The sequence below is a fragment of the Lactuca sativa genome, chromosome 5 (genome assembly GCF_002870075.4).
Source record: "Lactuca sativa cultivar Salinas chromosome 5, Lsat_Salinas_v11, whole genome shotgun sequence".
Classification (NCBI taxonomy): domain Eukaryota; kingdom Viridiplantae; phylum Streptophyta; class Magnoliopsida; order Asterales; family Asteraceae; genus Lactuca; species Lactuca sativa.
The window spans coordinates 315,712,364-315,732,132 of record NC_056627.2 but is presented as its reverse complement, the minus strand read 5'-3'; the positions used below and the strand labels follow the sequence as shown (position 1 = coordinate 315,732,132).

The following is a 19,769-nucleotide window of genomic DNA, read 5'->3' as shown; positions in this document are numbered from 1 at the left end:
TCTTCAAAAGATTCTTTTTGAAACCGACCATGTAAAAGAAAAAAAATCATAACTCCTACTTGTTTTTATAACTATAGACGCATGAAAATGAATATAAAAAATAGTAAATAAAATTTAAAAAATAATATTTATTTAAATACGGGAATTTTTTTAAAATACATGCATTAGAACAAAGATATAAATCTTTGTAAAAAATAATTTTCTAAAGAATACTAGTTTTTTTAAAAACAATTTGAAAAAAAAACAAAGATGTAAAAAATAATTTTTGTAGAATATAGAAAACAAATTAAAAAAAATATAATTTATAAAATCAGAAAAATCTAAGAAAAGCAAATATAAAACAAAATTAAAAGAATATTTGTAAAAAATCAAATTTTATAAAATTGTAACAAAATAATTTTTTTTAAAAGCCTAAATTTTAGAAATTATATAAAAAGAAAGTTGTAAAAAAAAATAAGTGTAGACCAAATTTGTGATAAAAATTAAAAAGAAAAAAGGCAGGTTAAAGTAAAAAACAAAAGTTAAGGGGCTTAAGATAAATGGAAATGTTATTTTGTTAGCATGGTAATTTAGGAATGTTTTATAAAAAGAACCGTTAGAAATCGGAAGTTAAAAGGGTTGGGTCGGTGTATTCGCGCTTAAATAACCTTCTTCACTCATCCCTCTGGCTTCTCTACAAACACCATAGATACATGTTTCTTTGAAGAAGAGGGTTTTATTTGGAGGTTCTTTTTCTTCTATCGACACCACCGTTTCCTCTTTCTTTCATTCCCCGACGTTCAACAATCCTCTGCGTTTCCCTCTTCCTCTGTTAGGTAACGTTCTTATTTTTTTTTTTTTTTGTGTGTGTGTGTATTTTATTGATTTCGTTTTTGTTTTTGTTAGGTATTTTAAATTAGGCTAACATCTTCAGGCCTCCCTTCATCACTGGGGCTATTGGGTTGTACCTTTATTCTTTGTAGTTGTAGTATGACGTCTGGTCCGATGTCAGTTTGGTTCACCATCATCATCGATCAAGAAAACGAGTACATGTCTTTCTCCTCTGATTTCTAGGCTGTGAGTTTAGTTGTCTCTTTTCTCCTCCGATTTCTGGTTTTCTTTTTTCTTTCTATTTCTCGTCCATTTATTTTTTGTTTTGTTGGTTTTTTGAAGCAGGCCACCTAATAGAAAGCACCCATCAAATGAAGATGATTGGTCCAACAATAGTTAAGTTTAAATAGTCTTGAAACCCAAAAAAGTACTGTTTAGTTGTAGATTCTTCTTCTGTGCACTTTAGGTGTTTGATGAAATGTCTTAATGTTATTGGATTAAATTATTGAGCTATTAGAGATTCAATCAGGGAAAGAAAATTTATTGTTTGTAGTTTTAACTCAATTAGAAATAGAAGTGTATTTGGTTCTATCTAAGAGTTGCCTATAATTAATATACGTTAGGCTGAAGTGTTAAATTTCCATATTTGAAACAGATTTTGATTGTCATTGCTACAAAAATATATGGACTTATGTTTGTAATTTTCTTACTGCAGGATTTTTAGAGATTGAAAATTGATTTTTGGGGGCATAAGGAAAGTAAGCTTGAATCTTAATCAAATGAGGATACTTCCAAGAGGTGTTGTGATTTTTTTAACAATTTATATGCTGAGCTTTTTGTTTCAAGGCCACTACAAAGATACGCTTTTAGTTCCATTGAATCTCAAATAAGGGTGTTGGGTGATTTCTGTCTTCTATCCACTGAATTACAAAAGATATGAGTCTGTAACTCTGTTTGTTTATTTCCAGAAATACCCCTTTGTTCCTAAAAACTTGTGCTTATCTGCAGGAAGTGATGGGATTAACTTACTTCATGTTGAATCAATCAAAAAAGATGCTGAATATTGCACAGAAACACCTTCAGTACTTATTTAGTATGCCTGGTAGATCTTTACATCAGGGAAGGAAATGCCTCATGGTGGATTGAAATGTTAAAATCAAGTGGTCAATATAAAGAGGTGCTGATGTATACTTTCGTATCTCTGATGAGGTAATAATCAATTCCCTTTTGTGAATAAAAAGTATTATATATGGGATTTTTGTTAAAAAACTTCAGTTTTTTTTGTAGGAACCTCTTCATTCAGCTGTGATTATTGTTGTTGTTACCTTTTATTTTAGCCAAACGAATTATGTTAAGAAAGTATGGATTTCATCTCATTCTTTCTGGTGGTGATCTGTACAAGAAATGGGATCAGGTATTGCAATTTTTGTTACCTTATCATATATCTTAATACTTTAATAGAAGATAATTTTGTTTTCCAATTAGTACTTAATAGATAATTTTCATTATCGAATATATGAAAATAACCATACATTTCAAATTATTTAAAATGTGGTTTTTGACAGGTCATTCTATGAGTAATGGTGCAATGAATCCAAAGGTTCCAAAAGAATTTTTTTTAGTCCACAAAGAGGTTTTCACTCCTTATATATATATATATATATATATATATATATATATATATATATATATATATATATATATATATATATATAGATATATATATATATACACATATATATACACATATATATACATATATATATATATATATATATATATATATATATATATATATATATATGTGAAGTTCATAATTGCATGTGATACAGAGCAAGAGAAACACACTTGCACCTGATCATGAATCAAATCCATGGGCATTTTATGTAAGTGTTTTTAGCATCCTAGTTTCATTTTCTTTCTATTACATTATTGTACTTTCAACTCTTTCTGATTAAGACATTGCACTTTGAAAATTTTATCCAATTTACACATTTACCCTTTTGGCTAATTTTAACTAAATCTGCTATCGACATGTAATTCCAGGTTTGGGCAATTTTAGTAGGATCTTATACAATTCAACATATGCAAAGAGGCAGTATGTTGTCTCAGTTAAAACATCCGAATACATGTCTTTCAAAAACCAATGGAAGGTAAATGACTATTTTGCCCTCCAACTTCTGTCACCCACGTATTATATCTATTGCAATTTCATGTTGCAGAGTATTTCTCCGGAACAGGCTAAAAGGTTTACCAAAATTAGAGAAAGGGAGGGTTTGATCGAGAATGATGTGGTATGAAAATAACCATGCATTTCAAATTATTTAAAATGTGGTTTTTTTTATTTTAAGTATTTTATTTTTGTTTTTAAGGTAAGGACTTGACAGCTCATTGTTGTTCTATGAGGGTGATGGTAATCCAAATGTATGCATTTTGCATGATATATTGTTGACTTACTCGTGCTACAACTTTGATCTTGGTTATTGCCAGGTAACATGACAATATTATTTATAGAGTAAATTACAATTTCGTCCTTATGATATGTCAAAAGTTATGGTTTTCATTTAGAAAAGTAAAGGTTGTTAGGTTAGTTGTTGTTTTTTTTTTTTATTATTATTTTTTTATTTTTTATTTTTTTTTAATCTTGATTTTGTTTTAATTTTTGGGTGTTGATTGAATTTAGTTAGGTCTTTATGATTTAAGATGAAGGAGATTGAGAAGATGAAGATTAGGGCAAAAGAGTCATTTTACTTTAAAACCTTTTTTTAATGCCGCCAGAGACGAACCTTGCAGCAAAACTAAATTTGATTGTTAATTATTAGTGTTTTTTTTTAAATTTTTTATTATACACAATATTCTGCTAATGTTTGTAAGAAATAATTTTTTTCTTTCTCACAGGGCTTGAGTGATTTCTCTCCACTATCCTTACTCATCATGAAAGATGAATCACAAGCTTTCTGGTGTTTTGTTTTTCTTCTTTTTTTTTTTTATGGAAAGATTAGGTCCAAATTTCAACCGTGATCAAGGGCTTTTTGGTCATTTAATAAAAAAAAAGAGTAATGAAATTGAAACCAACCTGCCCTCATAAATGGTTGAAGTCCATCAAATTTGAAATTTGAAGGAATTTGTCTGAATTTTCAACCAAATGCACCATTGAATGGAATCTTGAATTCCAATTTCCTTGGAATCCACAATTCCAATTCTTGGCTGCAAATCGATTACTAAAAATAGTATTTCAAGAAAATCCAACAGAACTGAATTCCGTCCCAATTGTCAACCAAACACGTCATGAAATGGAATCTCGAATTCCAATTCTGTCGGAACCCGCGATTCCATTTCTTAGCTGCAGTTTCTAACATGTATATTATTACTGTTTTGATATGGCAGCTCATTTCACAACTACTTCAAACAAAACGACTGCTTCTGTTTCTACTGGATTCTGATATAATTCAAAAAGGCAAGTAAGTTTACTCTTCTACCCTCACAAACTACACTACTAATTTGACAATTTAGAAAGATTTTTTTTTTTGGAAAAAGATGGTATTATGGTGGCTCAGTTGGACTTAATCACATCATGTCAAAATTGTTGTTTGTTTTAGACTTAATGAGCAGCCTAAATTTACATTGTATTTTATAATCAGTAAGGCTTATTGATGAGTATGATAAATTTATGTATTATATAATCAGTAAGGCTTATTATTGATGCTCAATAAGGTGTGTGGTTATTGCATTGAATCTCAAATAAGGGTGCTGGGTGATTACCACTGATTACAAAAAGATCATATGAGTCTATGACCCTGTTTGTGTATTTCCAGAAATACCCATCTGTTCCTAAAACTTATGTTTATTTGTTATCTTCAGGAAATGATGGGATTAACTTACTTCATGTTGATTCAATCAAATAAAGATGTTGAATATTGCATGGAAAACACCTTCAGCAGTTATTTAGTGGACCCTTTCTTATTTAGCTTTTCTGTTAATGTTTAAAGGTACATTATTGAATCTCAGAAAAGGGTATTGGGTGATTATGCCTTCATGTTATGAAATTATGAACTTGCTTTATCAAATTGCCACTGATTACAACCTGACAAAGCATGGAAACAATATGTAAGTGAACAGGTAGCTCTATGACCCTGTTTGTGTATTTCCTGAAATACCCCTCTGTTCCTAAAACTTGTGCTTATTTTTTATCTTCAGGAATTGATGTGCTTTTTTATCAAAAAAAATGTTGAATATCGCATGAAAACGCCTTCAGAACTTATTTGGTACACCTGGTAATTCTATACAAATTATATTTGTTATTTAGTCAATTCTTTTTATCGAACATTTTAGTTTTTCCATGATTGTTTTTTTATCAACTCTAGATTTCATATTCATATACACATTCTAAATGTAATTTCTCTTCTTTTGCTCCACATTTCATCACCATAGTTACGCTGTTTTAGTGGCAGATAAATTGAAGAACTCATATTTTGTGTGCCATAGTTAATTCTTTTAAATGGTTAAAATTCTGATTAGTTGCAGTTGCTCAGAGATTCCTTCTGATAAGATAGTTTATTGAAATGATGCTACAATCTTCAAGAACTCATATTGACTAGAAATATAGGTAATGCCACTCTTCCATCAGCAACTGGGTGGGGTTAAAGGCTGTATAATTTTTAAAACTTATTGCTCAGGTAAATTCAAATCATAGCATTATACTATTAATTCTTTTCCTAGTTTTCTTTTTCCAAATCGAACTTAACGAGGCATTGTTTTAATATTATACTTTCAACATTCAACCTATTAAGAAATTATGGATACAAAAATGGAGATTATAAGTAGTAACTCATTTCTGTTACGTTTCTCCATGTTTCAAAGGTTCTGCTCAGATTCTTGCATGTTTTGTAAATTTTGGGTTTTAATTTTTCCTGATATATTACATCATCTAATGGGTTTGATATTTTAGCATATCCAACTGATTTTGGAAAAAAGCTTATATCAGATTGTGTATTGTTCCTGATATAAGGCAAATAACCCTCCTTTTTTTTTTAATAAGTGCTGCACTGATAAAGTGCTACCTGGATAATGGCATCTTATATTTACTGGATTTGTGTCTATATCTATGATTGACTTGATAAAAAAATGCTTTCTTTTAGCAAAGAAGAAATAATCATCATATATGTTGAAGGAGCCACAAATTAAACCCTAACTCCCTAAAAAACATAATAATAATCTTTTTGAAAATACGCTACTCATTTCATGGTGTGTAATGTGTTTGGTCTCAACTTCAAACAGCCTATATGTTAAATTTATGAAAAAGACCATTTTGCCAATGTCTTTTTCATCTCTTCCATTTCCATGTTAAAATTCACTACTTGTCTTCAAAAATTAGCTGTCTTTATGTTTAAGGAGCATGATAACTTTAACAACACAGATGTTAGATATTCACCACTTCTCTTAAAAAATTATCTATCTTTTGCATGATATATTATTGTTGACTTAATTGTTCTACAACTTTCATCTTGGTTATTGCTACTATTATTATTATTTATAGAGTAAATTACAGTTTCGTCCTTGTGATATTTCAAAACTTATGGTTTTCATCTAGATATTTCTTTTGTTGCACAAGTGGTTGATAAAGTGTAGTTTTGTTGCAAGGTTTTTCCCTGGAACTGATGCTGTTACAAAATGTCTGTGAAGTTCAATTGAAATTACTATTTTGTCCCCATCTTTTTCTCCTTCATCCTCTAAACCTAAAAATTCCTCAATCTCCATCTGAAAATCCAATCAAACCAAAACCCAAATATTAAAACTAAAACTAAAACAAAATTAAGATCCAGGGTACCAAAAAAAAAAAAAAAAAAAAAAAAAAAAAAAAAAAAAACTATGGATGTTGATTGTGTTTTAATTTTTTGGGTTTTTTCGATTGAATTTAGTTAGGTTTTTATGATTTAAGATGGAAGGAGATTGATAAGATGAACATAAGGGTAAAAAGTCATTTTACTTAAAACTAATCTGTCATTTTATTTAAACAGATCAAACACCCAAGGATCTACTACCCTCACTGGGTTTCTTTCTCTTTTTCTCCTCCATTTATCTTTTGTTTTGTTGGGTTTTTGAATTAGATCACCTACTCTGCACTTTAGGTGTCTGATGAAATTTCTTAATTAAGTTAAAGAGTTGTTTTGCGGGTGAAAATGTTGTTGGATTGAATTATGTAGACAAAAGTAAATAATCACAAACCAAACCAAACCAAATTAAAACTTTTTGAGCCATTAAAGATTCAATTAGGGAAAGATAATTTGTTTATTTGTAATTTTACTCAATTAGAAATACAAGTGTGTCTTGAATCTTAATCAAACCAAGAGGTGTTGTGATTTAGTGTAACAAGTTCCAATCCTTTTGCTCAATCACAATGTAATAATGTGTTTGACTTTGCTAACTTTTCACTAATTCTGTCTTGTTATCATAATCACAGACATAAACATCTATCTCCAATAACATCATGAGTTTATTTATTTGAGTTTTAATCTTTTTGTCAGTAAGGCTTATTGATGCTCAATTAGGTATGTGGTTATTTTTTAACTTGCTTTCATTTATTTGTCAGTAATGGACTTTCAACTTTTTCTTATTAAGACATTGTGCTTTGAAATTTTTACCCAGTTATATACTACTTTTAGCTATTTTCTTATTAGGACATTCTGCTTTGAAAATTCTACCCAATTATATATAGCACTGTACTTCCATTTATTTCTTATTGCAACATAACATACTTTGAAAAATCTGCCCATTTATAGATAGCATCACACTTTCAATTTGTGTTCCAAGGCTACTACAAATTTACACTTTTAGTTCCATTGAATCTTAAATATTATAAGGGAGTTGGTTGTTGATTCCAGCCTTCTTCTATCCACTGGTTACAAAAGATTATATGAGCCTATGACCCTGTTTGTGTAATTCCAGAAATACCCCTCTGTTCCTAAAACTTGTGCTTATTTATATCATCTTCAGGAAATGATGGGATTAACATACTTGATGTTGTTGAATCAATCAAAAAAAGATGTGCTTTTATTCAGTGAATTGGGACATTAGGGAAGGAAATGTTAAAATCAAGTGGTCAATATAAAGAGAGGGTGTTTGTGTGTACTTTCTTATCTCTGATGAGGTAATAATTAATTCTTGTTTGTGAATAAAAATATTATATATGAGAACTTTGTTTGTTTAAAAACTTCAATTTTTTGCAGGACCTCTTCATTCAGCTGTTGTGCTTGAACAAGCATCTTATTGTTGTTACCTTTTGTTTTTTTAGCCAAACGAATTATGTTAAGAAAGTATGGATTTCATCTCATTCTTTCTGGTGGTGATCTGTACAAGAAACGGAGGGGATCAGGTATTGCAATTTTTGTTACCTTATCATCATATATCTTAATACTTTAATAGAAGATAATTTTGTTTTCCAATTAGTAACAATTTTCATTATCGAATATCAGTGGTTCTGTAACAATAATATATAATCACTCTTTTTAGGGTAATATTACATTTATTATTTTTCCTATAAAGTCACTGTACTTAGAAAAACTAATTGCAGAATTATCATATCTAAGGATTTCATGGTTTCATAAACACCTATATGTTAAATTTATGAAAATAACCATTTTGTCCCTGTCATCTTAATCTCTTTCATTTCCATGAAATTTCAACAAAAAACTAAACCTTAAGTCCCTAAAAATAGAATCTTTTTAAAAATGTGGTACTCATTTCATTGTGTGATAATGTGTATTGTTTGGTCTTTGGGTCTCAACTTCAAACAGCCCATATGTTAAATTTATGAAAATGACCATTTTGCCTATGTCTTCTTCATCTCTTCCATTTCCGTGTTCAAGGAGCATAATTTAACCTCAACAAAGAAATCAATTCTCTTAAAAAATTATCTGTCATAAATGTTTAAGGAGCATAACTATACCCTAACCCCCGAAAAGATTCTCTAAAAATTAAATAAACTACATTACAGGTTGAAGTATACATATGCTGCTATTATGGATACAGAACAAAGTATATTGCTTTTATCAGTAAAGAAATTTAAGTATGTTGCTGTTATGGGTAGAAAATATAAGTTCATTGCTATTATGGTTAAAAAAAAAATTAAAAGAACATTCCTATTATTGATAAAAAGTATAAGTATGCTGCTATTATGGATAAAGAATAAAGTACATTGCTTCTATTGGTAAAAAAATGGAAGTACGTTGTTATGTGTAAAAATTAAGAGAAAAATAAATTAAATAATGTTATTTATGTTATACAGTGGTCAAGCTTTTTGGATTATGAAGGCTGAGTCATGGATCCAGACGCTTTAAAACAGAGAATATTCTATAGGGGCAAAAAGAGGTTTTTATATTTTGTTGAAATTTACACATCGACCCTTTTGGCTAATTTTAACTAAATCTGTTCATGACATGTAATTCCAGGTTTATGCATTCTTAGTGGGATCTTATTCATACCATTCAACAGTATGTTGTCTCAGTTAAAAACATTAGAGTACATGACTATCAAAAACCAATTGCAGGTAAATGACTATTGTGCCCTCCAAGTTCTATCACCCAAATATTATATTTATTGCGATTTATAAAAAGGTTTACAGAAATTAGAGAAAGGAAGGGTTTGATTGAGAAAGATGTGGTATGAAAATAACCATACAGTTCAGATGTGGTTTTTTTTTTTTTTTTTTTTTTTTATTTAAGTATTTTATTTTTGTTTTTAAGGTAATGATATATTGTTGACTTACTCATTCTACAACTTTGATCTTGGTTATTGACAGGTAACATGCCACTATTATTATTTATAGAGTAAATTACAATTTCGTCCTTGTGATATTTCAAAACTTATGGTTTTCATCTAAGATATTTCATTTGCTGTACAATTGGTCAGTAAAGTATAGTTTTGTTGAAAGTTTTCTCCATGGTGGAACTGTTGGTGTTGCAAAATGTTTGTGAAATCCAAGTGAAATATGACTATTTTGTCCCTCTCTTTTTTTATCCTTCATCCTGTAAACCTAAAATTCCTCAACTTTAATCTTAAACTCTAATCAAACCAATACCCAACAATTAAGCTAAAACTAAAACAAAATTAAGATCCAAGGTACCAACAAATTTATTTAAAAAAACCATGAACAGTAAACTAAAAAGATTAAAGATTGTTAGGTTAGAATTATTTTTATTTTATACTTTTGGATCTTGATTCTTCTTTAATTTTTGGGTGTTGATTGAATTTGGTTTGATTTTTATGATTTAAGATGAAGGAGATTTAGAAGATGAAGATAAGGGCAAAAAAAGTCATTTTACTTTATCTAATTAGTCATTTTACTTTGTGTTATTTATTTATTTATTTATTATACACACAATATTTTGCTAATAATTGAAATAAAGAATTTTTATCTCACAAAACATGAGTGATCTCTCTCTCTCTCTCTCTCTCTCTCTCTCCATTATTATTCATCTTGAAAAATGATTCATAAGCTTTCAGGTGTTTTATTGGAATGATTTGGTCCAAATTTCAACCATGATCAAAAAGGCATGCACTCTCAACTCTTTCTTTGCGCTATAAAATGTCCTCCCTCTATCTCAATATATAACAAGGGTATTTTGGTCTTTTAATAAAGAGGGAGGAATGAATCAAAACTGGCATTCTTTCTGCCTGCCCCTATAAATAAATGGTTCAAGCCCATCAAATATGAAATACCAAGGAATTTCACAAAGTTGCATTCCGTCCGAATTTTCAACCAAAGGCACCATTCAATGGAATCTCGAATTCCAATCCCACCGGTATCCACAATTCCAGTTCCTAGCTGTGATTATCAAACATGGAATTTCAAGAAATCCAACATAAGTGTGTTCCATCCAAATTGTCAACCAAACACGTCAAGAAATGGAATCTCGAATTCCAACTCTGCCAGAATCCGCAATTCCGTTTCTTAGCTGTGGTTTCTAACATGTCTATTATTGTTTTGATAGGGCAGCTGGTGGAACTACTCAACAGCCCATTACACAACTGCTTTCTGTTTCTGTTGGATTCTGATCCAACTCAAAAGGCAAGTAAATTTACTCTTCTACCCTCGCTAATTAAAAAGTATCACATGGTTTCAGGGTATTTGAATACGATAAAACATTAAGGTTATGGGAGGTGTTACGGACAAGGTAATAAACCAAACTGTACTTTGCTGATTACTAAATATACATGTAAAATGTCTAATAAGGTAACAATAATAAAAAAATCCTTTCCATATTGGCCTCATAAGTTTGTATGTTGCAACTGAATGCTATTTAGATGCAAAGGTATATAACCTTCTATTAAAACATTATACTTTCATAATCAAATCTATTAAGACACTGTAATTTTATTATTTTTCCTAGTCACTCTACTTCCACAAACTAAACATGTTTGTTTTTGGTTACTAGTTATAGCATTATAGCTTTAATTTTTTTTTTTTTTTTATCAAGACTTTATTTTGAAAATCTGAACTTGCTTGATTTTGGTAAACATATATAGCATTTTATATTCAAAATCTAACATAATTAAATGTTGTAATTTGTATTTCCTTTTCTTATTAAGACAACAAACTTTGCAAATTTTTTACCTTTGAACTTTTTCTTATTAAAACTTTACACTTGGAAAATCTAATATTATTAGACATTATACTTTTTTTCCTACATAGATAATGTACTTTGGAAATCTAGACAACTACAACATAGTACTTTTAATCTGGCCTATTAAGATATTTTCTTCTATTTTTTTTTCCTATTAAGAAAATGTTTTTTAAAATCTAACCTATATATATATATATATATATATATATATATATATATATATATATATATATACACACACACACGAAAACACAAATGATTTGTGAAAAGGAAAACAACCATTAAGGATGAGACACATGTATATTTGAAATAAAAATAAATGTTGTATTAAGTTAATTTAAAAATATACTCGGAAGGGTAAATTTGGAATTTGCATTAACCGCATTAAAACTTTATACTGACTTTTATACTTAGAAAATCTAACATATTTAGACATTTTACTTTTATTGTTTCCCTACTTAGACACTATACTTGAAAATTTTAGACAATTATAACATTGTACTTTGAAAGTCTAGACAATTGTAAAATATAACCTATAAAGATTTTTTTTTCTTATAATCTTTTACTATTAAGCCATTGTACTTTGAAAATCTAAGCATCTATGATTTATGTTCCCATCACTAACATTATACTTTCAATTTTCTTTCATATTTCAGTATATCTTTTTTCATATTAAGACAATGTGCTTTATCTTAAATATTACTATTTAAATTATAGTGTTATACTGCTAATATCTAACATATTAAGACTCATTTAATATTTTCCTGATGAAGACATTGCACTTTAAAAATCTCACCTATTAAGACTTTGTAACTTTAAAAACTTCTACCATTCAACCTTTTTCTTATTAAAGCAATAAACTTTGAAAATCTAATATTATTAGGACAACATTTTATTTTTGAAATATAACATATTTAAATGTTATCTTTTAACTTTTTTTTTTCTTATTAGGATAATACATTTTGAAAACATTGTACCTTTCAAGTTTTTTCTTGTTAAGACTAACCTCTTTGAAAATCTAAGATATACTTTTATGAACAGGTTTGCCACATGAATAAGGAAAGTCAAAGATGGAGTTCTAATGTTTGTCCAACAGTGATAAGGAAAATGAATCGCTTTGGAAAGAATATGAGGTATATTACTAATTTTATGCATTCTAACAATTATATTAATCATAACAAAGATTGTTACTAGCTGTCTAAATTATTGTAGATTTTTGGTTGATTTTTCATTGTCAAGGAAATGTGTTTGAAGCTAGATGAGGATGTGAAAATTACAATTATTGGAATTAATTTCATCCATCAAACACCTTATGTATATATTAATTAATACTTTTCTAAAGATAAATATCTTGAATGTTACTCTTCAAACATACTGGAAACAATCTTTGGCCCCAAACTCATTACATTAAGCCATTGCCCCCCATTGGCAATGAGGATGGTGGTTCTTCTTCGTCTGCAAACCTAGTCACTTTGGAGTAGTCGGTTAGGTAGAAATGGGGTGTAGTGGGGATGATATAGGTTGCCACTTTTGTCAACATGTTTTGGCATTTTTTTTACATGTACATTAATTAGTACACCTGTTGATTGCAGCATACTTCCACTTGTTCTTTTGTTACCATTTTAGGATGCCTTTTTTGTGAATTGTTTAGGCATTTTAGTACAAATGGATGGCTGCTACATATTGGTATTATGGAATTTAACTATATGTAATGGTTACACCCCTTCTTATTATGTACTTTTAATTACAAATACCATTTTCTGCAATTATATTACAAAGAGTACAATATAGGTGTACTATTTTGTGCAATCTGCTTTTAAGATGTACCGTTTAGAATAATTAAAACACCATTTTCTGCAATGTACTTTTAAAATCATCCAAATACTATCCAAACACCATTTTATGCAAAATGATTTTAAAACCATTTTATGCAATGTACTTATAAAATCAGTGATCCGCAGGGTCGCTGGAGCTAGCGCTGAAACTGTCAACTGGGGGCAATTGGCCTTCTTGTGGCCCCTCTGGTTGCAGTGGAAACACGGCAACTCAGACGTCTGGATAACTGCTGCCGGAGCAGTGCAATCCCTGCTATAGTGTCCAGGCTTGCCGCACTTGTAGCAGCCTGATGATCCCAACCTGCATGCCCCCTCGTGCGTCTTGCCGCATTTCCTGCAGCGTCCCCGTCCCTGTTGCCGCATTTCCTGACTGACCCTCTCCTGCCTTCCGTTTCCGGATGTGCTCCAAGTCTATCTCCCTCTCCCTTGCCCTGGCAATCATAGAGTCCAAGGTGAGGCAAGCTGAAAAACTAAGGGTCCTCCTCATCGCCTGCATACTGGGGCACCAACAGTGCCCTCTCCCGGAACTTGGCGGTGATCTCCGCCACATTCTCCGTCGTCTGTCTCATGTCCAAAAACTCCCTGGCCAGCTGCTGAAGCTCGACAGCCGGCGCAAACTCCGCCCTGAACCTGGTCACAAAATCCGACCAGGTCATAGTCTCGATAGCTGAGGCTCCCAACGAGTCACCCACTGACTCCCAACAATCTCAAGCTCGGTCCCGTAAACATCCTGCTGCATACCTCACCTTCGACCCGAGGGGCAGAAGCTAGTCAACTGTGCAGACTCGATGTCTGCAATCCATTGCCTAGCAGCAATGGGGTCTTTCACCCCGTGGAAATCTGGTGCACCACTGCCCCTGAAGTCCTTAAAGGACAGCGTGCGAGGCCCCGACTGGCCAGATGCCATGTCGCTCCTGAACGCCCTAAAGTGATCCTCCATCAACTCGATGATCCTCTCCTTGATCGACCCAAAGATGATGGGGGTCGACTCAATGATGCCTCTGGTAATCTCTCTGACGCGATGAACTCGCGTAGTCCCTCATCGACTGGCTCGGAACCTGATCCCGAACCTGACCCCTCTCATAAACCGCCATCTATCGGCCTCGAACGTAGTACCACCATTCTGTAATACAGGAATAATAATTGTTAGTGATACTAATACTTCTTGAGGGATCACATCTACCACAAGTTCCCTGGTCTCATCTTGGCCTCCCTTGGCTCGGGTACGGATCCTCTGCTTTCAGTAGTACGGGCCCATACTACCTTCAACATCTATCCGTACCTTCTCCAAGAACTGCCTCGACTCCACCAGATCCTTTCCACTACGGCTGATCACTACTATACTCATCCTAGGCTTGCCCTAGGGAAATCTCAGGCTCCACCCTACCAGGTCCTCAGCTGCTGAAGGCCTCTTAGTAGTGCCAATTGACCATTACCTGAATACCATCACATGTGGTTAGACTCGGATAATCCTTCGAGTAACAGGCTCATCCCTACAACGGTTAGACTCAAACGAGAGCTGTGTAATAGGGCCAAATCCAACACTCTAAGATTATTCAACCCTGATCACATGTGACGTGACGTATTCACCTAATGGCTAACTCCCACCACTCAGAGTCCCACAAAGCACAAAGCAACCATCATTCGAGCTAAGGGAACAATTTCAAGCAAATCCGCTCTCATAGAGAAGAACTAATCTAGCATACAGAGCTAAACTCATAGTATCAGGCATAACCTAACAGGCTATCCTATTGCTGTCTACTCGACTCTAGCATGCAATTTTTTTTTATACAGCTGAAACACATAAAGCAGGCACATAAGGCATCGTTCCTAGATCCTTAGTCATATTCTAGCATGCTGTTCTACAAAAGCTGATAAACATAACATAAACTTGTATGGGTACTTTGGGGAATACTTACTTGAGCTCGGCCGGTCGCGCACATCACACACTTCGTTCTTTCTCAAAACTATTTTCTCATTTTTTTTCAAAACATTTTCCTTTAGAAAATCTTTCAATCCCTCGATCTGAGTTCAGACACCCCCGAAGGTGTGTCCTAATCCCTCAAACCAAGGCTCTGATACCAACTTGTAACGACCTAATTTTCACGTCCAAAAATTTTGTTTATAAATCATTACTTGGAAATCATTAATAATTAAAACATTGTATAATTAAACCATTTTACATTGAAAACCAAATTGAAATCCACAACATTTAAACAACCAAAATATCAGAGTATCAATCCCAGAATAAACTCATAACTGCGGAAACAAAAGTGTGTGATATGCTGCTACCGAGCCTGCTCCTTCCCCTTGGCTAAAGAGGTACCTGAAACAACAACTGAAAAACGTAAGCACAAAGCTTAGTGAGTTCCCCCACTGTACCACATACCATAATAATCACATAACATACATCTATCGTCAGGCATATCTTGGTGCTCGACCTACCCCTTCGGTCCTTTGGACCGGATGTTGCCTAGCATACCTGGGTGCTGGCCTCCCCTTCGGTCCTCTCGACCGGATACTGGAGACTACTTCTCCCCTCTACTACTACCACATAACATGTACCACAGTATCAGAATCTATCTAGCATGGCTGGGTATAACTACCCCTTCGGCCCTATTGACCGGATGTCTTGGGACTATCTCCCCTACTACCACTAACACATAGCATCACATCATACTAGCACATAAGAATGGAACAGGTAGTAGTAACCCTAGATGAATATCACGGAGACAATCATCCACATACAACTCCTACTGGTGGGCCGGCATTGTGGCCGTAGACCCACCGCTACTGGAAGGTAACTCACCCCGAAGTAGTTGCTGGTCTGGTCGGGAACTGACTGCCTACTGCTGCTGCTGCTCCGGAAATCCTCCGGCTGCAACTCCCACAACATACTCAATCAATCACTGCTAACTGTCCTTTGGGTAAAATGACCATTTTACCCCTGATCATGTCATAAGTCAAAGTCAAAGTCAACTTTTAGTTGACCCGACTCGCCGAGTTGGCTCTCCAACTCGCCGAGTCCCTATCCAATCGATTGCCCTGGATCTCGTCCCTACTCGTCGAGTTAGACGTTGACTCGACGAGTTCTCCTTCTAAATTGAGGTTCAAGTCCTTCATCCTACTCGCCGAGTTGTATGAACAACTCGCCGAGTTCATCTTCATCCGAAGAACACATATGCTGCGACTCGCCGAGTTGTATGAACAACTCGCCGAGTTTGTTCTTGATCTAAGGAGATTGCCTTGAACTCGCCGAGTCAGGGCATTGACTCGTCGAGTTCCTCCATGGATGAGTTTGGCTTCCAACTCACTGAGTCACACCCCGTGACTCACTACTCCCACTCAAACAACGAAAAGGGGACAAACTCGGAGACTCGCGAGCAGACTCGCCGAGTTGTTACCATGCAATCACTATATGCTGGATTCTGCTTGAATCCAGCTTATGCTATCCACAGAACTGGGTTCCTAGAACATGAATAACACGTAAAGTTTTAGGGTTCAAAATGCACCAAATGAGTAGATCTAGGGTCTTTATGTAATATGGGTCCATAAAGGCAGTAGATCTGAGCTCTTGGAGCTCAACCATGCCTAGATCTAGAGGTCAATCAGCTTATTACGAATTATATTGCACATGCAAGCTTGGGGAAGGGCTCAAGAAGGACTTTAATGGAGTAACAAGCATAGAAACAGAGGGAAAACGAGTTATACCTCCAAGAAATTACTGAGAGAACACAAAGATGCTTGACTTCCTTCCCTTCCTCTTGATCTACTCCTCCTACTTCTCAAAATCTTCAAGAAAACACACAAAAGGCCTCAAACTCACAAGAACAAGGGGTTAGAACATATGGAGAGCTCCTGAGGGTGAAGGGGGCTGGCTTAGGGCGGAAATGAGGGCTTAAATAGGGTGCAAACCCCTGAAACTTAGGGTTTCATCAAACAGCGGTGACTCGCCGAGTCCAGGATATGGACTCGCCGAGTCGCCAACTTAAACATGTCCCGGGTCCCGTCTCTACTCGGCGAGTCGGACCTATGACTCGCTGAGTCCAAGGCTAAAAATGGAAATTACTCAAATAAGATTTACGTACCAGGAACCAAGTGCTACATATAGAACAAACAGGTAAAATTTATATTTATTAAATTATATTATAGAATTAGGGATACATTTTACAATTATTTTCAGGTACAATATGATATTTGTTCCTTTCACTGCAATAAACAATCATGAAAAGACAATCAATGTTGGAGTAGGACTAATATCAGATGAAACAATTGAATCATACTCTTGGTTATTAGAAGCTTTTTTGTCATCACATAAGAAGAAACCAACAATGATTCTGTCAGACATAGATGTAGCATTATCTTCTTCAATAGGAAAGGTGTTTCAAGGATGTACTCACAGATTATGTATGTGGCACATAATGTCAAAAATGCCATCAAAGGTAACAAAAAATTTAATTTATTGAATTAAAAATAGCTTATGAAAATATATTAATAAAATCAAATTTAACTTGACAGATTGACGCTGATTTAGTTTCAAATTCAGATTTCAAGAAACGCATAAATCAACTAGTTTGGAATATGAATATTGAACCATCAGAATTTGAGAACAAATGGGATTTGATGTTGAATGAATTTCATTTGAAGGATAATAAATGGTTGGCTGATATGTTCAACAAGAGAGAAAAATGGATTCCCTCATATTTCAGAGATATACCAATGTCTTTTTCCTTCAACATCTTCTCTGCAACTCTTTTGAGCATGTCTTTTGACAAATGGACAATTTCTAGAATCATGTTGAACCAACGTATTGCAAAATTTACACAACCTCATTTGTGTGTTATACATCTTATTTTGATGAAAAATATACATTATATTGAAATATATATTATTAGTTATAACTTACACATAAATATATATGCCACTAATCTTCCGAAATATATGTTAAGACTATTTCAAATCATCAACTACATATTCAGAATCATTTTACTTAAAAATATTAAATCTAATGCGATTGAAAAATATAATATTAGTTATAACTTACACATGTATATATATGCAACTAATCTTCCGAAATATATAATATTTTATTACCTAGTAAAATCTTTCATTTATTACTTAAATCTATTCAGAATTAACAATTATAAAAAATATAAATATTCATAAATGCAGAAGTCAAATCGACTTAATTACAATAAATACAAACAATCCTTTCATATAAAAAGCTTTTCATCTAATAGTAACTTTATATTTTATATTTAAAAAAATGAAAAAAAAAATAATTACTAAAAATATAATGTAAAAACTATAAATAATAACAAGATTATAATCTCATTATAACATACAAAAAAAATATTTATTTTATTTATATCAAATTAATAAAAGAAGGTAATATATACCGATTTGTTTGATAAAATGCAAAAAAAAAAAATAAATAAATAAAATAATAATAATAATAATAATAATAATTCATAAGAAGATAAGGATTATCATCTTCAATGTATAGATACCATGATTACCTAAACCTACAACCGCCATAATAGACTATAATATTTATTGAAGCAAATGATGGCAGAAAATTAATTACCTACTCTACTAACTCCAATTGTTACCGCTATATATTCCTCCTCAACATCACCATAAACTTAAAGAAAAAAAACTATCCATTGATGGCTTCTAAATCATCGCTTTGGGTAGTTCGGAACTCCTCGGATTATCTTGATCTTTACGACATATATGGTATGTTCTTTATTGTTAAAATCTTATCCTATTAATACTTATATAATCTTCTTTTCAATCTTCATTCAGGGTGGGAAAACAAAAAGTACTTCACAATGACGCTAAACCATGGAGGTAGTTTCCACTACTACCCAAATCGAGATTACATTGGAGGCAACATTGACTATATAGACTTCATCGAGGTTGAAACTTTCTCTGCAGAGGTATTTCATACCATCTTAAGTTCTTTTGGTTATGATGTTGCGACAACATATGCATACTCTTTAGTCTCGTTTGCTCCTTTAGACGTTGGTCTAAACAGGCTTGCTTATTGGAATGATTTCTTGAACTTTGTCAAAAAAGTTAAAATAGATGGGTTTTTTTTTGTGTTCAACAAGTTTATTTGGAGCATAATCAAACCACTGTTACAAACTTCTTCCCAAAAACATTAAACTTTGCAACCAACAGTTATATGTGCACGAAACTCTATTCAATGGTTGCATCAAATCCAAAAATTACTGTTTGGGAGGCTAGGATCATGCTTTTTGACGAATTCAACTTTTGGATAAATGTTGACAAACTCATTGAAGCTTTGGATTACACAAAGTATCAAGTGAATCTTCTGGGTAAGTAGATGAAGTTGCAAGGTGAAAAGGTGGGAATTTGGGTTTTTGGGTTTTTAGATTTAAGGAAATGGTGTTAGTATGAATATTTGGTCATTTATATAATATGTTTATGTGCTCTAACTTCTTTTGGGATGATTGTAATGGGGATTGTAATATAT

At 32.6% G+C, this 19,769-nt stretch overlaps 1 protein-coding gene across 6 annotated transcripts; it reads left to right on the top strand.

The window, feature by feature from the left end:
• Positions 1-610: 610 nt before the first annotated feature.
• Positions 611-19,090, top strand: LOC128125938 (protein FAR-RED ELONGATED HYPOCOTYL 3-like). 6 transcript variants are annotated; one of them, XM_052763549.1, is made up of 23 exons: positions 616-815; positions 886-1,056; positions 1,156-1,205; positions 1,526-1,608; positions 1,819-2,019; positions 2,098-2,224; positions 2,376-2,443; positions 2,643-2,696; positions 2,857-2,963; positions 3,033-3,104; positions 3,183-3,300; positions 3,709-3,770; positions 4,198-4,271; positions 4,672-4,917; positions 5,008-5,084; positions 7,804-7,957; positions 8,037-8,182; positions 9,095-9,177; positions 9,258-10,982; positions 12,474-12,565; positions 13,394-17,387; positions 17,451-17,709; positions 17,786-18,448. In XM_052763549.1, the coding sequence occupies exons 21-23, from the start codon at positions 17,326-17,328 to the stop codon at positions 18,431-18,433; spliced, it is 969 nt and encodes a 322-aa protein (XP_052619509.1). In that variant the 5' UTR covers positions 616-815; positions 886-1,056; positions 1,156-1,205; positions 1,526-1,608; positions 1,819-2,019; positions 2,098-2,224; positions 2,376-2,443; positions 2,643-2,696; positions 2,857-2,963; positions 3,033-3,104; positions 3,183-3,300; positions 3,709-3,770; positions 4,198-4,271; positions 4,672-4,917; positions 5,008-5,084; positions 7,804-7,957; positions 8,037-8,182; positions 9,095-9,177; positions 9,258-10,982; positions 12,474-12,565; positions 13,394-17,325; the 3' UTR covers positions 18,434-18,448. The 6 variants fall into 6 exon arrangements, 1 of the variants encoding a protein (XP_052619509.1); XR_008223236.1 differs by adding an exon at positions 19,076-19,090 and having other exon boundaries at positions 611-815; positions 9,258-12,565; positions 13,394-17,709; positions 17,786-19,006; XR_008223240.1 differs by lacking the exons at positions 13,394-17,387; positions 17,451-17,709; positions 17,786-18,448 and adding an exon at positions 12,672-13,320 and having other exon boundaries at positions 636-815.
• Positions 19,091-19,769: the final 679 nt, after the last annotated feature.